We start from the raw sequence: 23749 nt of genomic DNA, 5'->3' as shown, positions 1-23749 counted from the left end.
GTAAACTTCAAAGTTATTGGCTTAAGAAGTAATGTGCAAAGGGGAAATAAACGCTGGTAAGGCTAATAACAGGGATCTCAAGCTGTGTTTTAACAAACCAGTCACAGAGTATTCACGTGTTCATTCACTGGCATGTTCCGTGGCAGGAGCACCCCCATCCTGCCTTCCCCCGGTTCCAACTGTTGTGCCGCTGCGGGATTTGGTCTGAGCCTGGGCAGAACCCCCCTTTAAGAGCAGCTCTCCAGCTTCTATCACAGCAAGAGTCTGGTGGAAGTGATTCGTGCCTTCGCGTCGCACACAAAGGCGAGGAGCTCTTTAAAGGGACCTTCCTGCTCCTGCGTGCAGCTGCTAACCCGTGTTGGTGCGGACACAATGACCCAGGCTTCCGCCTGAAAATGAGTGGGGAGGGGTCTTGAGGAGCCCCCACGACCTCCCGGAGTGGGGCAGGGAGGGAGCTGACAGCCGGAGTGGCTGGAGACCACCGGTCCCCAGGGAGCGGCTTGCGATTAGCTGCTTCTTGGGATGCTCAGCACGCCAGTAGAGCATCCTGCCTGTGGTCCAGAGGGTGCTGGCGGCGCATCTTGCGGTATGCCTGCGTGGATTTGAGCCATCGCCCAGAGGCGAGCCCGCATTCAGGCACCACGGACAGGCTCCTGGCAGGGCTGCGTTCAGTCAGCACAAATGCTTAGCTCCAGGCGTCTGCCCAAGCCTCCCGACTACATGGATTTGGCTGTTTAATCAACCGAGATTACTGCCCGGGAAGATTTGCCAGTCTGATCCGCGCTCCAGCTGCTGTGACAACTTCAGGGCTAGCTGTTTACTTCTCTCGGTGCCTGGGACTCTGTCCTGCACCGCAGTGACTGCTGCCACTTTCCCTGGCTCTGAAGTCAGCTGCAGGGACTCCCCGGCCCCGAGGAAGGGGGAGCAAGGAGGGGTTAAAAGACAAGCAGACCCTCCCAACTGCTCGACCTCTCTTGACTGCTTGTGTTCTGGCGTTCTGAGAGGGACCGTGCACTGCCCGGGGAAGCAATGCAAGTCTCCATAGCCTGCACAGAGCATAATTTGAAGAGTCGGAATGGCGAGGAGCGACTTCTGAGCAAGCAGAGCTCCACCGCCCCCAATGTGGTGAACGCAGCCCGGGCCAAATTCCGCACGGTCGCTATCATCGCACGCAGCCTGGGGACCTTCACCCCTCAGCATCACATCTCTCTCAAAGAGTCCACCGCAAAGCAGACTGGCATGAAATATAGGTATGGATGTAAGATTCTCTCTCTCCCGGGTTTCCGTGTTCTATACAGGTGCAGTGGAGACAGTTCAGCGGTTTTGAAAAGTGACTTACTCATTGGTGGGCTGCTTAATTTAGAATTCTCAGGTGTCTTTAAAATAGCTCCTTAGGAAAACCCAAGGTGGTTGTGTTGTGTTGTGTATGTATAGGATTTAAAAACTGTGGCCCATTTTGTATATTTTAAAGTGTTATGAATACCTTAGGAGCCATATGACTTCCAGTCTGCAGAGAATAACACAGCTGCTGGAAACTGGTATTGAGATCAGGGCAGCTTTTCAAGAGCAAATGTGCTTGTCCTATTTTATGGTATAGACTGTAGTTTCTGTGATTATACTATTAAAAATAGTTTCTATCTAATACTGTATAATTTATCTTTTGAAAGCCCAAGGGAACAAATGGTATGAAAGCTTTTAAGGAAGTTTTGTTGCAGGGAAGAAACACCTATAATGGTAAGCTAGTTTGAACACTGACATACTTAAACCTAAATTACTGCTTGAAATACAATGCAGACCTTGTTGTGAAATATGGAGAAAATGTCAATTGTTGTAATACCGCTGGTTTCTTCATACATTTTTAAGCTCCCTCTTCCTCTATGTTGCTTTCTAGAGTTGGAAATCTTCCTGGTAATGGTTGATATTCTCTTTAATAGGGAATGACTGAAATTCGATAAGTAGAAAATTCCATTATTCAATTCTGTGACTCCTGCCTCCTTATTGTATCTGCTTTGTGCTGAGTCTTCCTGACTTTATTTCTTTAAAACTACTGTGCTTCTAGTCTCTAAAGGTCTTTGCGTATGTAGAGAAGAGCTTATGGTGCATCTCCCAAAGGCTTTGATGACTCTGGTTTGCAGATATGACTTTGTCCATTATTTATATTTAACTATTCCTCATCTTTGTTAGGAACCAGGTTTTAGGATATAAGGAACTTAATGCAATTAAAATAAGGCACACCTAAGACTATGTTTCCCATGTGAGGTTTCTGAAATAAGCATTCAAACCAATTTCTATAAAAGTTGTCCTTGAAAAAGTTTCTTTGCAGAGTTAAGAGGAAACTTTAACAGGAAATCTTCTCATTGAAAAACACCAAGCACTATTGTTTCGGTATATTTTTGAGCCATTAAGAAAGAAAGCGATGAATGGGGTGGATGGACCCACTAAAAATTATAGCTAAAGCTCTTTGCCCCAACTGCAGTACGATGCAAGCAGCTGACTCCAGGCAATTCCTTGAAGTGTTATCAGTGTGAGAACCTCTGCTTTTCTTGATATTTCCATGCTGGAGAATGGGACCCCATGACAGGTTGGTAACTAGGACTGCAATCTCGAGTGCACTGGCATTTTCTATTGCTGCTTCTGTGGCACACACCCAGCCTCTGCCCCGTGGCCATGGCGTTGCTCTGCATGCAGTTCAGCTGGCCAGATGGAGATGGAGAGGAGCTGCTGCCTTCCCGGGCAGCGCCCCTGGGAATGAGACACTTAGGGTTAAGGCAGATCGCAGAGGTGGTTTGAACTGTGGCCTCCAGCAGCACCTTGAGCTTTCTTTTTGTAAACCAGAAGGAATAAAAAGTAACACCCTTAATTTCTTGTGGCAGAGTTCATACTTGCTTGTGGATCAGTGTATTAGAAGAGTTTGGTCTTATAAAGGCAGGAGATTTCCATTAAGTTTTTTCTGGTAATACAGCTCAGCTCAGATTAGATGGTAATTATCTCTCTTTACCAAAAGCTCAGTGTGTAAGATTCTCTTGGGCATCTTTCATTACTGACAACTAAAGACAGCTCTTTTCTGACAAAAAGATAGCCATCTGCAGTCTTCAGGATAACTTGAGTTATTTGTTGTTTATGGTGACTGGACAAGTTACCTTGTTTCCACTCCCCCTCTTATTCTGAATTGTTCCATTGATGACAGGCCGGTGGCTTTGTGTGTTTGTGTAAGTGTGACTTAACCCCTTTCTCTTTCAATTTCAAATTCTACTTAGAGTGACCTTTAGGAAAGAGATTAGGAGGTTATACCAAATGTACACTAAGACTTTCTTAGGGTTGGAGAAAGAAAGAGAGAAAGACAGAAGTGGGAGGGAGAGAAACTAACTAATACACTTTATAAAAATGGCAGAAATATTTTTATGAGCTGAGTTATCTTTTTCTTTGACATTGATGTCACTAAAATATAATGTGCATGTAGGGACTATTTATTAATGATAACAAATAGCAAAACATAAAAAATAATGCCATCATGTTGGGGAGGTAATTGGCTTGGGTAAATAATCAGGAGAATGCCTGAAGGAACTAAAATCAGTGGCTAATTGTGTTTACAATAATATTCTCATCCTTGAAAATGATTTCCATATGCATAACTTAATCTGGGATCCATGAATCCTATAGAAAATAAAAAATATAGTCTTTCTGTGTGTATTTTTGAGGAGAGGGTTCATAGCTTTGGTCAGAATTTTAAAAGTGTCTACCACTGAATAATGGTGAAAAAACAGTGTTGTGGAGTGAAGAGGTATTCATTTAGTCAATAAATATTTACTGAAAACCTGTTCTGTATCAGGAACCCTATTAAAACTGGGTACAAAAAGGTGCAGAAACCAGACAATGTTTGGGGCTTGCATTCTTGGGAAAACAGACCATGAATAAGAAAACACACAAATACATAATAATTATCTACTATGAGATATTCTTATGAAAGTCATATTTTGGGGGGTCATAGTCATAGCTCAGCCAACCTGTTTGTCCATTTTGAGGTTACCATCTCTGTTTCAGTTCCAGAGTTATGGTTGCATCTTGGGGCACGAGTCATTGTGCCCATATCTGCCACCTATTTGCCATCCCAAGGACTTTGTTCAGGTTCCATCCTTGCTGTAGGGTGCTACCTGGCCATTGAGGACCTACTTATAACCCTGATAAATGAGTAGAACGCCTTCTACTCATTTAATACCTTATGATTTTTAAAGCACAGCTCTCATATCATAGCCTGTAATTACCATCCATTAATCAGGAACTCATGAACTTGGGATTTTAGAAAAAATTAATATACACTTGTATGGAGTATCTGAATTCTGCAAGAATAAAATACTCAAAGCCACTATTACCGTCACATCAGCATTGTGCAAGAATCTTGCATAAAATTAACTATTGTTTCAAGGCTGAGGATGAGAAAAAAAAATCCCCTAGAACAATCTGCTATTCAAATGTCACTGTCAGAGCAAGAGAACAAGATTCCACCTACCATTTATCTTGGGGACTATCTTGTGTGTAAATAACACAGGACTATTATGTTTCTTATACTTGTGCCTTGTTAATACATGAGAGGTCCTTTATTTTAGTTTTGCATATATTTTTAATATTAGAGTTCATCATACCGTGTTAGAGTTTGTTGTATACTCTGTGACCATATATGATAGATGTATACATGATATATATATACATGATAGATATCACATAAATGTAAGTACATATGTGAACTTTTTATCCTAAGAAAGCCAAATCACTCAGAACACAAGTTAAGCCAGATTTGTTTGGTTGTTCTTGCTTGTTTGATGGGTGTTTTTTTAAAATAACTTTTTAGAATGATCTAGCTACTAGTGTTGGACATGATCTCAGAGCTTTTGATATTCAGAATTGAGCACATTTGTACTGAGCTACTCCCCTATTCTAAAATTGTTACTTTAGTTCCAGACAAGTTGAATATCAATGAACCCAATTTCATGAAGAAAAATTTTATCTGTAACATATGCATTGTATCAATATAACCTTGTGTTATATAGTTGCATAAAACATGCTTTGAAATTCTTAAGAGAATTATTTACAAAAAGGAAACTGAGCAATAATCTTTAACTCCACTAGAAAACTTCTCTTTTTTTTTTGGAGTTAATACACTTACCACTTTTGTCATCATTAAATTTTTTTATTCAAATAATTATAGATCACAGGAATACACACACACAAAAAAAATGTACAAGGAATTTTGGCGTACCCTCAATCATGTTTTCTCCACTGGGAATATCTTGTATAACTATAGCACATCAAATCTAGTAGACTGACATTGGTACAATCCACAGAATTTATTCAGATTTTACCAGTTATACATGTATTCATGTGTGTGTATGTTTCTATGTCTATGTAATTTTACCACATATAGAAGTTTGTGTAACTACCACCACAATGAAACATTAGAATTGCTTCATCACCACAAGGCTCCCTCATACTACCTCTTTATAGCCACATCCACGTACTCCTCCCCAGTCCCTAATCCTCAGCAACTAATCTCTGATCCATCTTTATAATTTGTTTCAAGAACATTATACAAATGGGATCATACAGTTTATCATATTTTGGGAATTGGCTTTTTTCCATTCTGCATAACTCTCTTGAGACTTATCCAAATTGTGTGTATCAATAGTTCATTCCTCCTTCTTGCTGAGTAGTAGCTCATGGTATGTATGTTTCACAATTTTTTTTAACCATTCAGTCACTGAAGAGCAATCAGGTTGTTGTCATCATTAGATAACTTCAGATACAATGTTATCCCCAAATTTCTTCAGTGCCATTCTGTAGCGCAGGGGATAAAATCCAGACTACCTAACATGGTACCTGAAGTCCTTCATGGTCTGGCTTCCATCATGCTTTACAGTCACCACTCTCTGTTCTTATCTTATCTCTGACCACTTGTTTTATCAGAAGTACCTACTTGAGAGAGGACTCCTTATAGTACACTGGACCTTCTTGGTTTTTTGTGCCTCTGTATCATTTTCCATGCTCGTCCTTCTACCCTGGAATTCTCCTACCTTACTTGAACCATTAGGCAAACTCCTATGCATCCTCCAAGACCCAACTCTAGCCTAACCTTCTCTGTGAAACCTTCCTTGGCTCCACCCCTTATAGCATTAAATACTTGTTCTTTAGTGCCGTCACTGCATCAGATTCTTACTTCTGATATGGAAATTATTGATTGCATAGTGTTGCTCTTATCCATTTACATCTATATCTTCCCCATTAGTCCGTAGCAGCTTGAGGTTTGGATTTTGCTCATCTGTGTAACCCCAGAGTCTAACCTGGCACGTGGCACATAATAGCTACTCAATAAATGCCTGGAAAATGTATGACTACATATGTGGGACACTATGTGAAATGCTGTGGATACAAAGAGTCCTCTCTTGGGTAGTTCCTCTCTTGGTTGTTTACAGTTTAGTGTGAATAGATATCTACACAAAAAGGCTGCATATGTTAAGTGATACAAAGAAAAACTGTTGCTGTAGTTTGAGGAGCCATCATTCACCAGGGGCTGTAGGAATCAGGGAGAGGTTTCATGAGAAAGATCAGGGAAGCTTAATATTGAGAAAGGAGAAATAACAAGATGAACAGAAAGGAGGAGGAGAGCAGACAGACTGCAGCAGCGGGAATAGCCTGTCCAAAGACTGTGCCTGCTGTGCTGAGAAATCATGGAGTAGGGCAGAGGGTTCATACAGGGAAGTGGTAAGAGAGCATCTTGTAGAGGCAAAGAGGAGTCAGATATGATACACTGGAGGTCAGGGCAACACAGTAAGACATAAGGTGAACATCAGCAATGGAAGAACCATTTCAGATTTTTAAACAAGGTGTCTGGTTACAAAGTTCTATTAAGAAATTAATCTAGCAGCTGTTAAAAAGAAATCTAAGAGTTGTAAGTTTGAAACAAGAGAATTTATGTTGAATTCCATAACACTCTGTATTTTCCTATAGAGAATCAAGACTACATAGAAAAGACTCAGACCAGATGCCTTTCCCAGGCTCTTCCTTCCCTAGCCTCTTTATTAAAGCACACGTCTCATCCACCGTTCTTTACCTCCCACGAATGGTGGGCAGATTTTGAATCAAAGCAATTGAAGTGAAAGATCAACCTTGTCAGCTGATTACGTAAAAGGCACTGAATGTGTGTATGTGTGTGAGTGAGAGTGTGTGTGTGTGTGTGAATTTGCTCGCGAGCCTCCGCATGGGGAAAAGTGGGAGGAAATAGGTGGGCTGAAGAGGAGGAAGGGGAGCAGTGCCAGCTCTGTGGCTGTGTTTCAAATAGAAATATCTGATTTTAGTCCAGAGAAGAGAGCAGCTTGGTTATTTAAAATGTCATTTTCTTGGGTAAAGATTGCCATTGTCATTTTCACTTACACCCATGGGTGTGGGCTTTCCTCTCTTCCTCAAAGCAAAATGGTGAGAATGGGAGGTGGAGAAACCTTCCCGAAAGTTAGTTGCTGATTCAGTCTCATAGAGTTTATTCCACCTCTGCAAAGCACCAGCCAGAAGTCTGGCATCCATGGGATGGTGAGAAAATGGTAGGAGGGGAGGGAGCCTCCTGGAAGTTGTTAGGCAAACGTAGTTCCAGTTCTGCCATTCTGGAAGTGTGTGTGTGCACGATATGTGCACGTGTATGTGTGTGCACACATGCAAGTGAAGGAATCTATCCAAAGTGTTTCCAGAAACAGCTTGTCTTCTAGCTGAGATCTTCAATTGGGTTGCTACAGATGGAGCCCTTAATCCCAACTCCATTCAGTGACCCTCTTTAGAAGTGCGCTCATTTTATAGACATTCTTTTTTTAAAAAAATTTTCTGTAAACATTTGCACTTGTGGTAATTTGAGAAATGTTCTGACAGAAGAAGAAAAAAAGTCCCATTACATTAAAAAGGAAAGTCAGATTCATGTTTCACTTTGATTTTTTAAATTCATTTCATCAAATGCATAGTTTATCATTAGTATATGAATTCATGAACAGATGAGATTTTGGACCAGTGAATCTGATCAAAATATGGGACTCTTGGTTTCTTTGAGTATTCTTCAAAACTTTTTTTTTTTGGAGAGAATACCACTTTATGAGAATTGAATTCACAAGCATTGATTCATACTTTTCCTTATAAGAATTTCAAAGCCATTCTGAGAAATAGTCATCAGAAATAATAAAAAATGATTTGATGTTGCAAATTAATCATGCTGTATGCTTACAAATATTTCTACAACCAGTTTTCCACTCTTTTCAGAATTAGAAAATAGAGTGATGGAGACTGAAGGATTTAAGGCCAAAAAAGTCTTTCAAATGTCCGTTTCAATATTCAGAAATTTTAATCCTATGTAACCACTAGAAATAAGTGAGTTAGCAGTGGATGTTGGCACTGAGGAAACTTCACATTCCATCTAGTTCAGTCACATCACTTTGTACAGAATGACCAGTGCCTTGGTTAGAGTTACTCAAGGAGCTGATGAAAGGGTCAAGGCCAAACTCAGGTCCTGACTCCAAGAGCAGGATTCCTTATGCTCTGTTAGCTTCTATGCCGCAGCTCCTTGATCATGCCCCATTTTTTAACACAGGAAAAAAGCACAGTGCATGAAACACTTCTAGAAGGGACAATTCCTTTCTATACGAATGCACAGTCTGCGGTTCAAGCTTTTATCTCTAGAAGAAGCAAAGCCCTGCTGTGCACTCAGAGAGCCAGACCCGCTTTCTTCATCTGCTGCCGAGTCGTGAGGACCCCAGAGTGCCCCCGCGGCAGCTCTCTACTTGTACATATTCTGAAGCTGGACATAAATTAACTTTCAGATGATAGTGTGCTTGGTGTCACAGTTTCTAAATAAATGGTGTGTCAGAAAGAAATCTACAAGCCCATGGGCACAGATGATCGGACAGGGCTACATATCAACCCTGGATATGAAATGCTCTTTAGGGCTTTCAGCACTGAACATACTTCACTCTCCTCCATGCTTTGAGAGATTACTTTGAAAACTTGTTCCTGAGAGTCAGAATCAAAATACATTTAAAAACCCTCCTTGCCGGTTGATTTTCAGTTACTCAGGTTGGAAACAAAAACAGAAGCCCAGCAGTGATTTTTTTTTTCTTGGAATTGACAACTAGGGAGGACTCTGAGAGCCCTCGCACAGGCCATCTGGTCCAGCCCTCATGAGAAATCTGTCCTGTTTTTCCAGTTTGCACTGTGCAGCAACTACTTGTAAAGGCCCCTGAAGAAATACTGTGTAATCTCCTTTCACGGCAGTTATGAAAAAAATTTTGGCTTTTCTTTCTAAGAATTAGAATCATTTACTAAGCTCTGAAATCCTCAGAGGAAGCATAAAGTGAGGGCTCTTTGAATTCTTGTCTGTTGTCTGGACCTTAACAAAGTCAGGTTGAAAATGATGATAGAAGATTGAGAGGCAAGAAAGCAAGGGCCCAGCAGTGAGGCAAGAGGGGGAACACAGTGGTGTGCCGGAGGCTCCCAACCTCCTGTTGACACTTGGGGAGGGAGATTTCTTCCCATTCTGGTACCAGCACCTGCTCACCTGGCCTGAGTGTTCTGCTGCTAAACCATCCAAGAGTAAAAAAAAAAAAACACGTCACCATGAGAAAATTCCTTCTTGCGATCGACTCAGCTCGTTTCAAGCTGCATTGGAAACTTCTTGGCCTGTACTCAATTGAAAGGAAAATGAGCTAGCCATAATTTCCTGCCTTGTAAGTCTTCTGCTACTTGAAAACCATTATTATGACTCAACCTTCTAATATCTATGATGGTTCCTCCTAGATTTAATTTTCTGATTCCCAACTGTAATTGTGACTCTCATCTAAACCCTCTATAACATGACTACATCTCTTTTAAGTCATCCAGAGCTGGATAAAATTTCAAGAAAAGGTCTAGACTTTTCAGTACAGAATCACAAGATTGCCTTAGAACAGAAACATGCTCTGTCCCCTTGTCTGCATTCCATGGTCATGCTTACTGTTTTAGAAGAAAAAAGTCATTTTTAACATTTTGAGCCAGTCTTTGAAAATATTGCTCTGAAACATTTTTAAACATTCTAACCTATTTATTTGAATAATGGAGGATCACTATGCTTATATGTAGCAACTCTTAGGAGATCATCAGCTCTGTACTTTTTAATGGTGACAATTGAAGTCTCTTGGGTTAAAGAAATATGAAAAGTTCAGATCTGGCTTATAGGTTTCAATAGCAGTTGAATATCCAGGTAGAAAAACTAACAGCTTATAATATGATTAATTTGCCTTTTGATTCACTCTTATAGAGTTTTTTTTTAATCAAGCAGATTTAAATGTAAAGGCAACTGTGCATGGCTAGTTTTATGAACAGAAGATGTTTATTGTATTGGTAATCAACATCTTCCAAGACAGTGCTCCTGAAGGGACTTAACTGCAGGAAATTCCAAGCACAGTGTTCTCCATGATGAGTTTGTATCTACTGGAAAGCCCATCTGCTTTGACAGAGCTCTTATATAAGAAAAGTGAGTTTTTCTCTGAAGAACATATGCTATTAAAGCACCCTCTTTTCCATTTCTTTGAAATTAACTTCCACTTTAAACTTGATTTTTATGTTATACGGTTTTTGTTGTTAGTATCTTTGGCCTGAGACCACAGCAACAAGCTCATTATAAAAATCAGTTGAGTAAATAGCATGGCTTTAATGAATACTGTTCTCTCTCAATCAGCAAAGAATTCCTCTGAGGCATTTGATGAAAATAGACCTTTTGACTCACTCCTTCTCCATTTTCTACCTCTATATGAACAAGCACTTCTGCATTATGGAGTTTTTGCACTTAATGAAAAGAGTGGACATGCTCAGAAGATGTCTTCATCTGATTCTAGAGGGTTTTCATCTTGATGGAAAGCATACTTGTTCCATTCTGATGAAGAGAAAATAAACTACTCAAGGAGACTCAAATAGAAAGTGGGAATTGGGAACTTCATGGTTAACATACAACTTCTCACTCAATAGTGGCTTATCTTTCATTTCCAAAGAAGTTTAAGGTTTCAGTTACACTCAAATACAGTTTTTCCAAAAGCAATCTTCTGGAAATCAGGAGGCTTGGATATCTTAGTCCATAAAAACACAGGATAATTCCTTAACCAGAGAAGCAAGTGTATATTTGCCTGAGGAGTCCAGACTCCACCAGATGTTTCCTGAGGGCTTCATCAGGACTTTATGTAGTCCTATATCAAAACAGGAAGTAATTTAGAAGGAGATATGGCAAGTATCTTTAGGAAACAAAGCTGGGCATTTTACACTGTAGTAGTTTCCTATTGCTCCTGCAACAAACTACCACAAAGTTAGTGCCTTAAAACAACACAAATGTATTCGTTCACAGTTCTGGAAGCCAGAAGTCTAAAAATCAAAGTGTCAGTAGGGCTGTGTTCCTTCTGGAAGCCTCAAGGTAGAAATTATTTTCTCGCCTTTTCCAGCTTCCAGAGGCCACTTGCATTTCTTAGCTTGTGGCTCCTTCCTCTATCTTCTAAGCACATCTCTCCAACTTCTGGAGACATCTCACATCTCCTCTTTCTCACTTTGACCCTCCTGTCTTCCTCTTATAAGGACTGCTGATATAACATTGGTTCCAGCCGGATAATCTAGGATAATCACCCCATCTCAAAATCTTTAACTTAATCACATCTGCAAAGTCCCCTTTACCATGTAAAGTAATATTATTCACAACTTTCCAGAGATTAGGGTGTGAACATCTTACAGGGGCCATTATACAGCTTACCACATGTATCATGCAAATATGTTATGCAAAAGAGGGGAGAGTAAAGGAAACGAAAGTATCAAGCATTACATCCTCATTACTTTCTCTAGCATCTAAGGCTCATTCAGGTGAGGCAAGATACCAAAAGGAATAATGAGGTAGTGGAAAATGCAGGGCATGGGAATTTTCTCTGTGTAAGGTTACAGCTTAGGTTTGAATCAGAATAAAAAATTGTATTTACAGTGTGTAACTTCAGTGTGAAAAAGTTTAAACAGTTTTATCTTGACCTTGACAATTACTATAATGGCAGCTATTGCCTGAATCTGCTCTGCTTCTTAGGCCCCTTAATGAAACATCTGCCAGAAATATCCCTTTTTGCTTTTTTTTTTAAATCCCAAGACCTAAGTACAAATTTGGAAGTGGACAGTAATAGAAAAGTCAATGGATAGCCATAAAGATCAAGCTGTAATTAAAATTCCCATGACTTCAGAAATATATACCCGCTTCCAAATTTCATGACTATAATCAGTGAGCTATGGAATCTTACTCCTTCTGAGCACCTGGGGTGTGTGAGCCATGGCAACGCCTCTTTCATCCTGATGTGATGCATCTGTGAGGCTCTGTGCACCTCATATAATAACCTTTCCATAAAACTCATACTGTCCCCGCCTCCTTAATGTTGTCAATTAATGGTGGTGTTGGGGAGGAGGAAAGTAGGAGTTTCTTGCAGGGAGGTGAAATTCTTTTTTTGAATCCTTCTATTAAATATTATTCTCTTGAAGCCATTAGGTTGGCCAGTCATTTTATTTTAATCATGCTTTTATTCTTATTCATAAAATTTGTACATATTCTGATACAAATTTTCAAATGTTTTAACTCTCATGCAATTTTCCTCTGTGAAGCTTGGTCTCACATACCAGTAGGAGTATCTGGTTGTTCCTTAGTTCTCTTCATCCCTTTCTAAGACCCAAAGCTCCTCTATCACTGCCTAGAATATTGGACTTTGAAGAATTACACTCTTGATGCCAAATCATTTAAATCTGTGTACCTTCTCTTGGCCTGCAAGCAGTAAGTACCAAATTGTATCAGATTTGGAGAGAAATATTAGTGGCTGCAGATCAAAGTGACTTAGAAAAGATTAATTTGGAATTCAGAAATCAGAAGAGTCAAGAGTTAAAACTCAACCTTGGGTTATGATTCCTTCACTCATGGCCAGATATTATTTCCTGGAGCCTTTAAGGGACACAATACTTGAGTGAGAGGGAAATGAGGAAATGAGCCCTTTGGGACCTTGCTGATTTTGGACTGCACTGCCACACTGAACAACTATAGAGCTGGGATGCAAAGCATGGGTTAGAATGCAATGGAGGAAGTAATTCTACAATAGGAATGGGAAAGTATTGCTATAGAATCCCTTACAGGGCTAGACAATACCACATGCATTTTCAACTCAGTTGTACCATCTTTATATTGACATGACAGTGTACTTACAGCCACCAGTGAACACCAAGCCCCTCTAGTAGTACATGGAGGGCAGGAAGGGGAGGAACAAGACCTATCCTTGATGCCCTCCAAATTATTGCCAACAGGGTCTGTATTCTAATTCAGAGAAGATATTTTCCTAATGCATATACAACAATGACAACATTGGCTAATGTTGACAGCAGAAAAGAAAAGTAAACAAGTTGAAGTCTGTATGTCTATTCCACCAATAAATTCTGCTTGATTACAGGTCATTGATGGCCACTAATGAAGCAAATGTGGTAAGTTTAATAAGTGTACTTCAATTTTATTTGTTAGCAGGAAAGTGATATTGTCATGTGACAGTACCATTGATCAAAGTATTTGACTTTTAATAATGATTAGTTTTAGAAGTAGAGACATTCATAAAATGTTAGTTTATAATTTTTCTTGTTTGTTACTCTTGCTAAGGATATTAGCCTGAGGTATACCTACTTTGAGATGAAAATACCTTGGGGACAGGGTTTGACAAAGGACAATTACGAATTACCAAAATGTCTGAGTAACATCCTGTGCTACTAAAATCTTACTTTATGTTATTGCTTCACGTAAACATTTCAACCAAGGGATTGAAAGAGCTTAATTAGTATTATCTTTATCCTTGAGCAGAGCTCTGAAAGGGGTTAGCAAGTAGTGTTATGCCCATTTTCAGTTACAGCAACTCAGGCACAAAAATAGAACATAATGACATCTTGTGCAATCCCAAATATTGAGCTTTAGGTTTCAACTCTAAGTTCAGACAGCTTCCAGCCAATTTTTTCTTATGGTGACCAGCATCTGTTTATGCCAGTCGTGATTCAGGACTAAAAGGAATCCAACATGGGCAAGTGACATTTCTGGGCAAGGTTCTATTTTCCCTTGTTGATATGAGCCATAGAATGGTCCAGGTGCCTGGAGCCGTTCATCTTTACTCTGGCCAGAAAACCAGGGCAGAGTAGTGGTACAAAGAACACATATGCAGGAGCTCAGGACTGATCCGGAATCCACAGGCTGATGGAAGGTTCAGCAGCCATTATGCTTATTTTTGGCAGTTCAAACTATTAGAAGTTTTCCTCAAAGGGAGAATAGGACATCTTCAGGTCTTAGTAGGTAAATTTATATATAGCTCAAGAAGGTAACAAGTATTTTAAAGATGAACTTTTGGCAAATATTTATCACACATATTTAGTCCAGCAAGGTGTGTGTGTGTGTGAGTGTGTGTGTGTGTTTAAGTTGCAAACACAAAGCATGGAGTACTAGCAGTGAATAGCTCTGCAGGAGCTTGCCCAGTAGCTCAAGGTACTGTAATATTCATTTGCCCAGCTTTGTCTTTTTTTTTTAATTGAAGTATAGCTGATTTACAATGTCATGTTAGTTTCTGATGTATAGCAAAGTGATTTAGTTATACATATATATATTCTTTTTCATATTATTTTCCATTATGGTTTACACAGGATATTGAATATAGTTCCTTGTGCTATACAATAGGACCTTGTTGTTTATCCATCCTATATATAATAGTTTGAATCTGCTAGTACCAAACACCAAATCCAACCTTCCCCCACCCTCATCCCCACCCACCCTGCAACCACAAGTCTGTTCTCTATACCTGTGAGTCTGTTTCTGTTTTGTAGATATGTTCATTTGTGCCATTAGAGAGAGAACATATGGTCTTTGTCCTTCTCTTTCTGACTTACTTCGCTTAGTATGATAATCTCCAGGTCCATCCATGTAGCTGCAGATTACTCTCTGTGTGTGTGTGTGTGTGTGTGTGTGTGTGTGTGTGTGTGTGTGTGTGTATTTACATATATACATATATATGCCACATCTTCTTTATCCATTCATCTTTCAATGGACATTTGTTTCCATGTCTTGGCTATTGTAAGTAGTACTGCTATGAACATAAGGGTGCATGTATCTTTTCAAAGTATAGTTTTGTCCAGATATATGCTCAGGAGTGGGATTGTACCTATCTTTGTCTTTACTAACAAATTCCTTAATTTCTCTGTGCCCCAGTATCTGTAAGAAGGACCTCGTAATCCTTTATGTGGTTGCTTGGAAGATTGCATGAGATAATATATGTAAAGTACCAACTGTTATCCATTATAATTGTCAATAATATTGAAAACAAGGGGACAAGAATGAATGAGGCTCTATGGGCATATGGTGATACCACTGCAATAGATCTTTCTTTAAACTTTTTTTTTGGAATATTCATATTTTAATCAGCCCCAGTTGCAGCACAGTATCTGACATTTTGCAGGTGATCAATAAAAGTTTGTTGGATGAATAATTGGATGCATTAATGAGCCAGTTTTCATCAGTTTCTAAGGCTTCTGTGGGATTGTATTACAGTGTAACTCCCTTGGCTTCCCCTGCAGGCTTCATTCTCTACCAGACTTGCCCTCTTCACATTCATCATGAGTTCTCTCTTTTGGAGGCAGGAATCCTGTTTGCTTTTGACCTTGGCTACTGAAGAGCATGACCTATCCTTGCTGTCCCGTACTATTTCTGTTATATCTACTTACACACAGCCTTGTACCAGAAAAGAATGTAAGGTGGTTCCCAAAATGGCATGGATTACAACTGAAAAAAGAAAACTAAAATGACAGAGTAAAGACAGGGATCATGGATGCTTGTAACCATTCGTCCTAAAGCATGCACATTCCTTGAGAAACCTCCGCTGGCCATGCACTGTGTTGCTCCAAAAGAGAAAAGTGCAGCTATTTGCAGAGTCCTGGGGGGAGGATTGTGTGGGGACTACTTGAGTCTTTGTTTTTGTTGGTTTTCTGCTAAGAATGTAGTCTGCATAAGATGGTGATTCCCAAGTTATCACTTGATTCTTTACAAAGAAGGGACAATGAAAACAAGGTGGTTTATAAAACTATAGTTCTTATGGTAGTAAACAGATTAAGTCATAAAAAGAATACCTGCATGCAGACCAGACTTTGTAGGGAAATTATTTATATTGATACATAATATTCACAGGTTTATATTGGTCAATTAAAAAATGATACCCATTCCAAAACTCCTTCAGTGTGTGGATTTTGAACACATGATGCGCAGATGGAGCTGGCTGAGTCTACTCATGGCATATCCAGTCACTCTGGCCTTTTCTCAAGGGCTACAGCAGCTTGAGGGCCTGAATTCCTTAGGGGTCCAGGTCGCAGGGCCTCTTGAAACCCCAAGTCCAGGTCCACTCCAGCCACACTGAGCTACAACTCCAGCCACAGTGAGCTGCAACATTTTCTTCTGAGATGCAGGAACAGAGAAGGGATCTTCTGGTTTGGTTGCAATGGGGGCTTTCAGTATCCACTGTAAGATGTTAACATATGTGGCTTCTCCCTGCATCTCTCTGCTGTCTTTTCTCCATTCGAGCAAGTAGCTTACGCTTTCTTATTTGCAGAAAGTGTGATTTTGTTTCCCCAAACCTAAGTCTGTTAAAGAGAGTCAGGTTTGAGAGCAAAGCCATTTCCCAGGTTAAGCTGAGATTCTGTTGGATGGGAGGTTCAGTGGAAGGTCTATGAGCCCATGAGTCTTGCTCCCTAATAGCATCCAAAGTACATGATAGGATCTCAGAGGAAATGGCCCTGTGGTATCAGAGAGACTGGGTCCCCAGACAGGGGTTCAGCTTCTCCCAAGATCTGTGAAGCAACCTGTGTGGCATCAAAGTAGCAGAGTCAAGGACCGTGTGGTCTGGGACAAAGGCTGTCTCTGGGGTGACAGTGGACAGATGACCAATGATGGGAGGGATTCCCTGATGCCTGGAAGGGTAAGACTGGGACCTTGGCCCAACCTCAGCAGCATGGAGAGAGCACAAGAGAGCCAGTATCATCTGAAAGTTAAATCTTCTCTCAGCTCGGCAGGAGGGGGTCCCTGAATTGAAATTAAGTGAATTTATAGAAAAATTTTAACATGCTGTATTTTGCAAACACCTAAGTTTGTGGCCTGAGATTCTTTGCTGCTTTTTGTACATTTTGGAAAGTGGACAAGTTGGACAGGGAGGACAATCCAGGCACCGTTTCAAGATGGGAAACAAGCCAACCAAAGTAAGAAGGACAAGGAAGAGGACAAATGCTTCCTGCTACAGAGACATTAGTGTACAGGCTTCTCCCTGCAGACACCACAGTGTCCCTCAGTATCCACTGGGGATTGGGTCCAGGACCCCCACAGATATGAAAATCCCAGGATACTCAAGTCCCCTATATATAATGGCCTAGTATGTGTATGCATATAACCTCACACCTCCTCCTATATACTTTAATCATCTCTAGATCATATATAATACATAATACAATGTAAATGCTATGTAAATAGTTGCCAGCATATGGCAAATTTAAGTTAAGCTTTTTAGAACTTTCTGGAATTTTTTAAGGAATATTTTTGATCTGTGGTTGGTTAAATCTGTACATGTGGAACCTGCAGATACAAAGGGCCAACTATATGTGGGTTTAAGAATGGCAGAAGTTATTTTTATGGAAATAGAGAACTTTTTTTATTTAGAAATATTTTCATTATTTCTTTTTGTTCTACCTTCTCAAGAATAGAAATTATTTATATAGTTAAAAATTTCCTCTTACCAGCACACTTATTTCTCAAAAGAATGATTAAATGGTTTCCACTTCTGTTTAGGACAAGAGAGAATTTTATTAAAATGAAAGCTGAGTTTCATAGTGCAGAGCCAGGTAGAAAGAGAAAATTAAGGGCTCTGAAGTTGTCTTGGTGCTGTTACCGCCACTCGAGGGAGGAGAACTGAGGCCAAGGAAAGTGCAGACGTATAGATAAGGCATAGCGATGCCATCTCAGGGAGGCTGTGACTGACCACATTATTACTAAAATACTGTGCAGTGCTCTAACCATGAAATAGCAGGAGTTAGAGGACAGAACTGTCTCATTATTAAACAGTTGGCATTAAAGCTTTTTCATATGTAATTGTGATTATCCACAAGGTAGTAGGTATTTTACAGAATAAATAGTCTAGAAGAGCATTTCGCCCATATATATGGATCCTTAACTATTAAGGCTGATGGGATTTCAAATGAATGGATTCATTCAACAAACACTCTCTGAGCACCTGCTCTGTGCCAGGCACTGCTCTGGGTGTTGAGGATAAGGAGGTGAGCAAAATGGAGTCTGCCTTTAAAAAGCTTACATTTTAGAAGAGGGAGAAAGAGAAACAAAGAAGTAAACATTTAGCATATCAGGAGGTGAGACCAGCTATGAAGATAAGCATGGCAAGATGCAGAGGCTCCTCGAGGGTGCTATTTAAAGAGGGTGGACAGACAGAATGGCCATCATCAAAAAGTCTACAATTAACGAATGTTGGTGAGGATGTGTAAAAAAGGGAACTCTTGTACACTGTTGGCGGGTATGTAAATTGCTACAGCCACTATAGAAAACAGGATGGAATTTCCTCAAAAAACTAAACTACTGTATGACCCAGCAATTCCATTCCTGTGTATATATTTGAGAAAACCAAAAACACTAACTTGAAAAGATACATGCACCCCTATGTTCATAGCAGCACTATTCACAATAGCCAAGACATGCAAACAATCTAAGTATCCATCAACAGATGAATGGCTAAAGAAGATGTGATATGTATATACAATGTAATACTACTCAGCCATAAAAATAGAGCAAAATTTTGCCAATTGCAGCAACATGGATGGACTTGAAGGGCATTATGCTGAGTGAAATAAGTCAGAGAAAGACAAATACTGTATGATACCACATGTGGAATCTAAAAAAACAACAAACTACTGAATATAACAAAACAGAGGCAGACTCATAGATATAGAGAACAAGCTAGTGGTTACCAGTGGGGAGGCAGGGGAGGGACAATATAGGGGTGGGGAAGTGGGAGGTACAAACTGTTGTGTGTAAGATAGGTTCAAGGATGCATTATACAACACGGGGAATATAGCCAATATTTTGTAATAACTGTAAATGGAAAGTAACCTTTAAATTTTTCATAAAAATAAAAAAAATTTTTAAATGAAGAGGGTGGAAAGGGATGTCTGTTGATAACTTTTGATCATGGACTGGAAGAAGGTGAGAGAATAAGCCTTTTGAGTATCTGGGGGAAGATCAATCCAGACAGAGGAAACAGCAAGCACGAAGGCCCTGAGGGCATTTGCTGCATCTGGGAACAGTTGAGAGTCCAGTGAGTTTGGAATGGGCCAGGGAAGGAGAGGAGCAGCCAGGAGCCAGATCTGGAGGGCCTCATGGGCCATGGTGAGAACCTTGGATTTAATTCTGGGTAAGATGGAGCCATTGCAAGATTTTGAGCCGAAGTGTGACAAATCTGTTGTATGCTTTATAAAGATTGTTCGGGTATCTCAGTGGATAAGAGACTGTAGGGTGCAAGTTAAGAGGCCAATCAGGAAGATGCTGCAGTCATCTTCAGGAGGATGAAGGTGGCTGGAACCTGGGGAGTTAGGGATGGAAGTAGTCAGATGTTGGGTAGACAAGTCTGTGATGATAATGGGGATGTCCTCTTACATATGGAGCTTCTAGTCTGGATCTGTTCACTGTAGTACTTAGACTCAAGTTTGAATCCCAGCTCTGCTACTTATACTGTCTTTGGTGCTGGACTAGCTTTTCATCAGTCTGGATGATGACAGTATCTATTGTATAGGCTGTTAAGAGGATTAAATAAAGAGCTTAGCACAGCAGTGATCTTAACATTTCAGCATTTTAACTCCATCCTGTTAATGTTAGGAAGCCTGTTACGACCAAAAATGAGTATTATTGTGGTCATGTTTCTTTGTTCTGAATAGCTATTATTAAATGGACCACACGTTTTCAGTTGACGTAATGTTTGAATTTAAGAAATACAGGGTATCAGCATAAAAAATTGGAACATACATATGTATCCTGAGGATTCTTTAACATTAGCTTTCAGATTTTCACTAAAAGTTATTTTTCGCTTTTAGTTAGGGATCCATTTCTTATTTTTCCTTATTTTTTCTCTTCCGAAGAGAAAAAAAACACCCCTTTCCCCAAATTTCAAAACTGGAAAACCAACATTTCTTTAGGGATGCTAGCAAGTTACTTCTTCTTGCCTTGCCTATTTCTCTCTGGCACTCTACTGATTTGCAAGCAATACATTATTTTTTTAGGAAAAGGAAAACATCCAATCATATGTATATTTTATTCCCCTGATACCATAAATCTGGATTTTAATTCTGGATTACTTGAGTTTTTGATGACCAGAATTAATCTTGACTATCATGCATGTACAGCCTATAGGTCAGCATGTAGCTTCTGCCCTCTCTGTTTCTACATGGCAGTGGGTAGCCACCACAGTTTGCCACAGCACAGGCTCCTGAGGTCTATAGCTCCTGTTGTTCCCCAGTCAAGTCAACAAGTCTATATGTAGTCCCTGTCTATTATGTTCATAGCACCCTGGTAGGGTCTGTGCATAAAGAAAAGGAAATACTGAACACTGCTTGTTCTTTAAGGATCATCTCAGCTTTTACCTTACTGGGGAGAAAAAATTCACCTGCTTAAATGAATTGAGAACAATAGCAGTAATGTAAAATAGATTACTCAGTAGAATTATAACAGTATATCAAGTTGAATGTTATAAACCATAGATCCCAACTCACCCAATTTTTGAGGTCAGCGTCAAAGAAAGAGGAGTTAGCTGACCTGTTCTCACAAAAGGAGGAGCCAAGAGAAGGCTGGAAGCCCCCAGTTTTCCTGCCATCTTGTGACCAACCTGGTCTATTAAGTGTCACATGCCAGAGAATGAAGGAGCAGAAGACTAGGGCTTCACAATTCTAGGAACTAGAGAGAAAGCTAGGTGCCTAGTGCAATGTTTCCCATTGCTCAGGGATTGAGATTAGTCCCATACATACTGTACAGTCCTGTACAACTGCCAAGTACGGTAGTCAACCATGTCCCCCAGGGCTTGCTGAGAGGTGGGATTTCAGCAGAACCAGCCCTGGAACCATCTCTACCAGCCGCTCACCCAAATGAATATAGAGAAGCCTACTAGGGAGAGAATGAGAGGTCTCCTTGTAAAGTAGTGTGGTGGTCTTCCTCCTTTCACTAATGCCCTACAAGGGAATGGGGTATTTCACCTCCGACCCCAAAGCCAAGAGGGAGACTCCAGGAGAATCAGTCATCAACCTGCCAAACTGTCCACCATCCTCAAAATCAGGGACAGTGATGGATGCCATTCTGATAGTTATCAAGCCACTGGCAACTGCCAGGGTGTGGAGGAAAGATCAGGGGAGAGCTGGCTGGTACGACCTGGGGCAAGGGCATGAAGGGGCATAAAAGGGTGTGGGACAGCAATTAGGCCCTAAACGTGGAGGGGACAGGAACTCTCCGTAAACAGAGAAGCAGGGAGAGGTCTCTCTCTTCCCTCGTTCTCTTGGATTAGCACCAGGAGAAACATGCAAGGAAGAGAGGAGAGAGGTATCCAAGGGGCAGAAGGCCTCCATCTTCCTCCACTCTCATGTGCCAAAAGTGTCTTGACTAGGGTAGGGTCAGGGAAGGGGAGGGAAGAGAGATGTGAATTAAATATGAGGTAGACATTTTAAAAGGAGCAGGTCTGAGTCTAGAAAGTGTTTTAAGAAAAGTGCCTAGAAAGATATGGAATTGAGCCAACATAGCCTCATGAAAAACATCACCCAGTGGAGGAGGTGGAGCAGGTCAAGCAGTGGAGTTGGAAGCAGTGACTGGGGAAAATGTTTATAGTCCAATGAGGTAAGAGTCTGTGGGGTGGGAGGTCAGGCAAGGGAGAGGTCAGTTTGACCAGAGAGGTATCAAGAAGACTTCAAGGAGGCGGCGCAGCTTAAGTCCTCTATTGAAGGGTGGGTAGTTGATGAGTGGAGCTGGGAGAACAGGTGAGCCATGTGGGGTGGTGAGGGGCCCAGCCTGGATGAAGTCCAGCCTCAGGGAATGTGACGAGGCTGCACACCTGGACCAGAGGTACCTCAAGCTCCCTGGTGAGAAATTGGGGCCCAGCCAGAAAGCCGGCAGGTAGTCATTGCATGTCCTTTAGCACCAAGTGATGTGATAGGAAGAGTGCCTTAGGAAGATGACCGGTCTGTGAGAGACAGGAGAGGAAAAGGTGCCCTTAGGAAGCTGTTCCACCCTCCGTGTGTGGGGCAGAGGGACTCAGAAGCATGACTGTGCCTTGTTACGCCCGCACCTTTATCTAGCCCCATTTATTGACTACAAATAATGTAGTTGTGCACTTGTGCACCCTTCTTTTCAGCATGTAAAAGGCTCACTGGGCAGAGAGGTGGGGGCTTGAAGCTCTGCAGCCTGTTGATAGTTATCCGTACTGAAGCCAAGTCTCCATGTCCTCACCTGTGCAGCGATCAGCTTTGGAAACCCCAAATGTGCAGCACATATTTGATTTATGCTACTTACTTTTCTCCTGTTATCTATAATTTTACACTGCTCTATGCATTAGTCACCATGGAAACGTGATGCTATGAGAACGGGTAGAACCAGTGACGTGCTCAATGGGATGGCAGTATTAAGGTGGGTTCACGTGACAGCTGGCAGTGTGGATGTCTTTGCTGAGTAAAGTAGGTGGCAGGTATTGTGACCACATTTATGTAGACTGTCACCTCTGGTAGGAGACATGGCTATTAAACTTAAAAAGAAAATAGGGCTACATCGTCACCTTGAAGAAGACCCGTTCCAGAGGTTTTAAATACAATGTAAAATGAACTATTGAGAGTACTAGAAAGAGGGAGACTTCTAATACGCTAAAACCAATCAAATTTCCCCAACATATGTGTACAAAAAAGAACTGTGGACATGTCAAATATCTCATAATAATGAGCATAGTTCTCTGTGTATTTGAATGGCCCAAACTCTACTGTGAAGAAATGGGATTATTACTGCAAGCTCAGAGGGTGCAGGTTGACTGTTCATTTGGCCCTTTCCCCATGGTTGTGGAAATTTCTCTCAAGGAAAGAGGAATGTCGGCAGCTGCCTTTTGGGACAGAAATGGCCCCAAGCCTGGTTCCAGCCAGGATGAGCCCTGAAGCCCTCTCTCACTTTGTGAGCACTCTGTTCCCTGCAGCTGAGTCTCCTTAACCTCTCACCCCACCCAGCATCTCTGACTGGGTCTTTTTTTGCTTCATGTTTCTATTTCTTACGAAATATTGACTATCTTACCCTTCCATGGCACCAGTAGCAAACAACATTTGCTCAAATCCATACATTCAAGTGAGATTCAGTGGAAGAATTTAAATAAATTCTAATTAACAAGAGACACAGTATGACTTGAGTATGTGTCTTACTGACTCACTGACATTTGCTGGATTCAGTGTTAAGATGGACTGGAACAAATCCACATTGTTTGGTAGGAACTTCCTTTCTCCTTATTTTATTGGCTATGGTGGTGGGCTGGATAACGGCCTTCAAAGATATCCAAGTCCTAATCCCTGGAACCTGTGAATATTACCTTATATGGCAAAAAGAACTTTCAGATGTGATTAAGTTGAG

The 23749-nt window shown here is 40.8% G+C and overlaps 1 protein-coding gene across 5 annotated transcripts in view; it reads left to right on the top strand.

Annotated features, from left to right (window-relative positions):
* The window catches only part of KCNAB1 (potassium voltage-gated channel subfamily A regulatory beta subunit 1), a 398866-nt gene that overhangs the window by 138831 nt on the left and 236286 nt on the right, over positions 1–23749 (top strand). The window contains exon 1 of one of the 5 annotated variants that reach the window (XM_024741206.1): positions 164–1250. The exons of 3 other annotated variants lie outside the window; for them this stretch is intronic. In XM_024741206.1, coding sequence (XP_024596974.1) covers positions 1030–1250 — 221 coding nt within the window. In that variant the 5' untranslated portion in view covers positions 164–1029. Of the gene's footprint in view, positions 1–163; positions 1251–23749 lie in introns of those variants that run through there. One more of the 5 variants, XM_024741225.1, reaches the window with a different exon arrangement.

This window comes from Neophocaena asiaeorientalis, unplaced genomic scaffold (assembly GCF_003031525.2).
Source record: "Neophocaena asiaeorientalis asiaeorientalis breed wild unplaced genomic scaffold, Neophocaena_asiaeorientalis_V1.1 scaffold556, whole genome shotgun sequence".
Lineage (NCBI taxonomy): Eukaryota > Metazoa > Chordata > Mammalia > Artiodactyla > Phocoenidae > Neophocaena > Neophocaena asiaeorientalis.
Note: the sequence above shows the minus strand (reverse complement) of the source record. Positions and strands in the feature narration are given on the sequence as shown.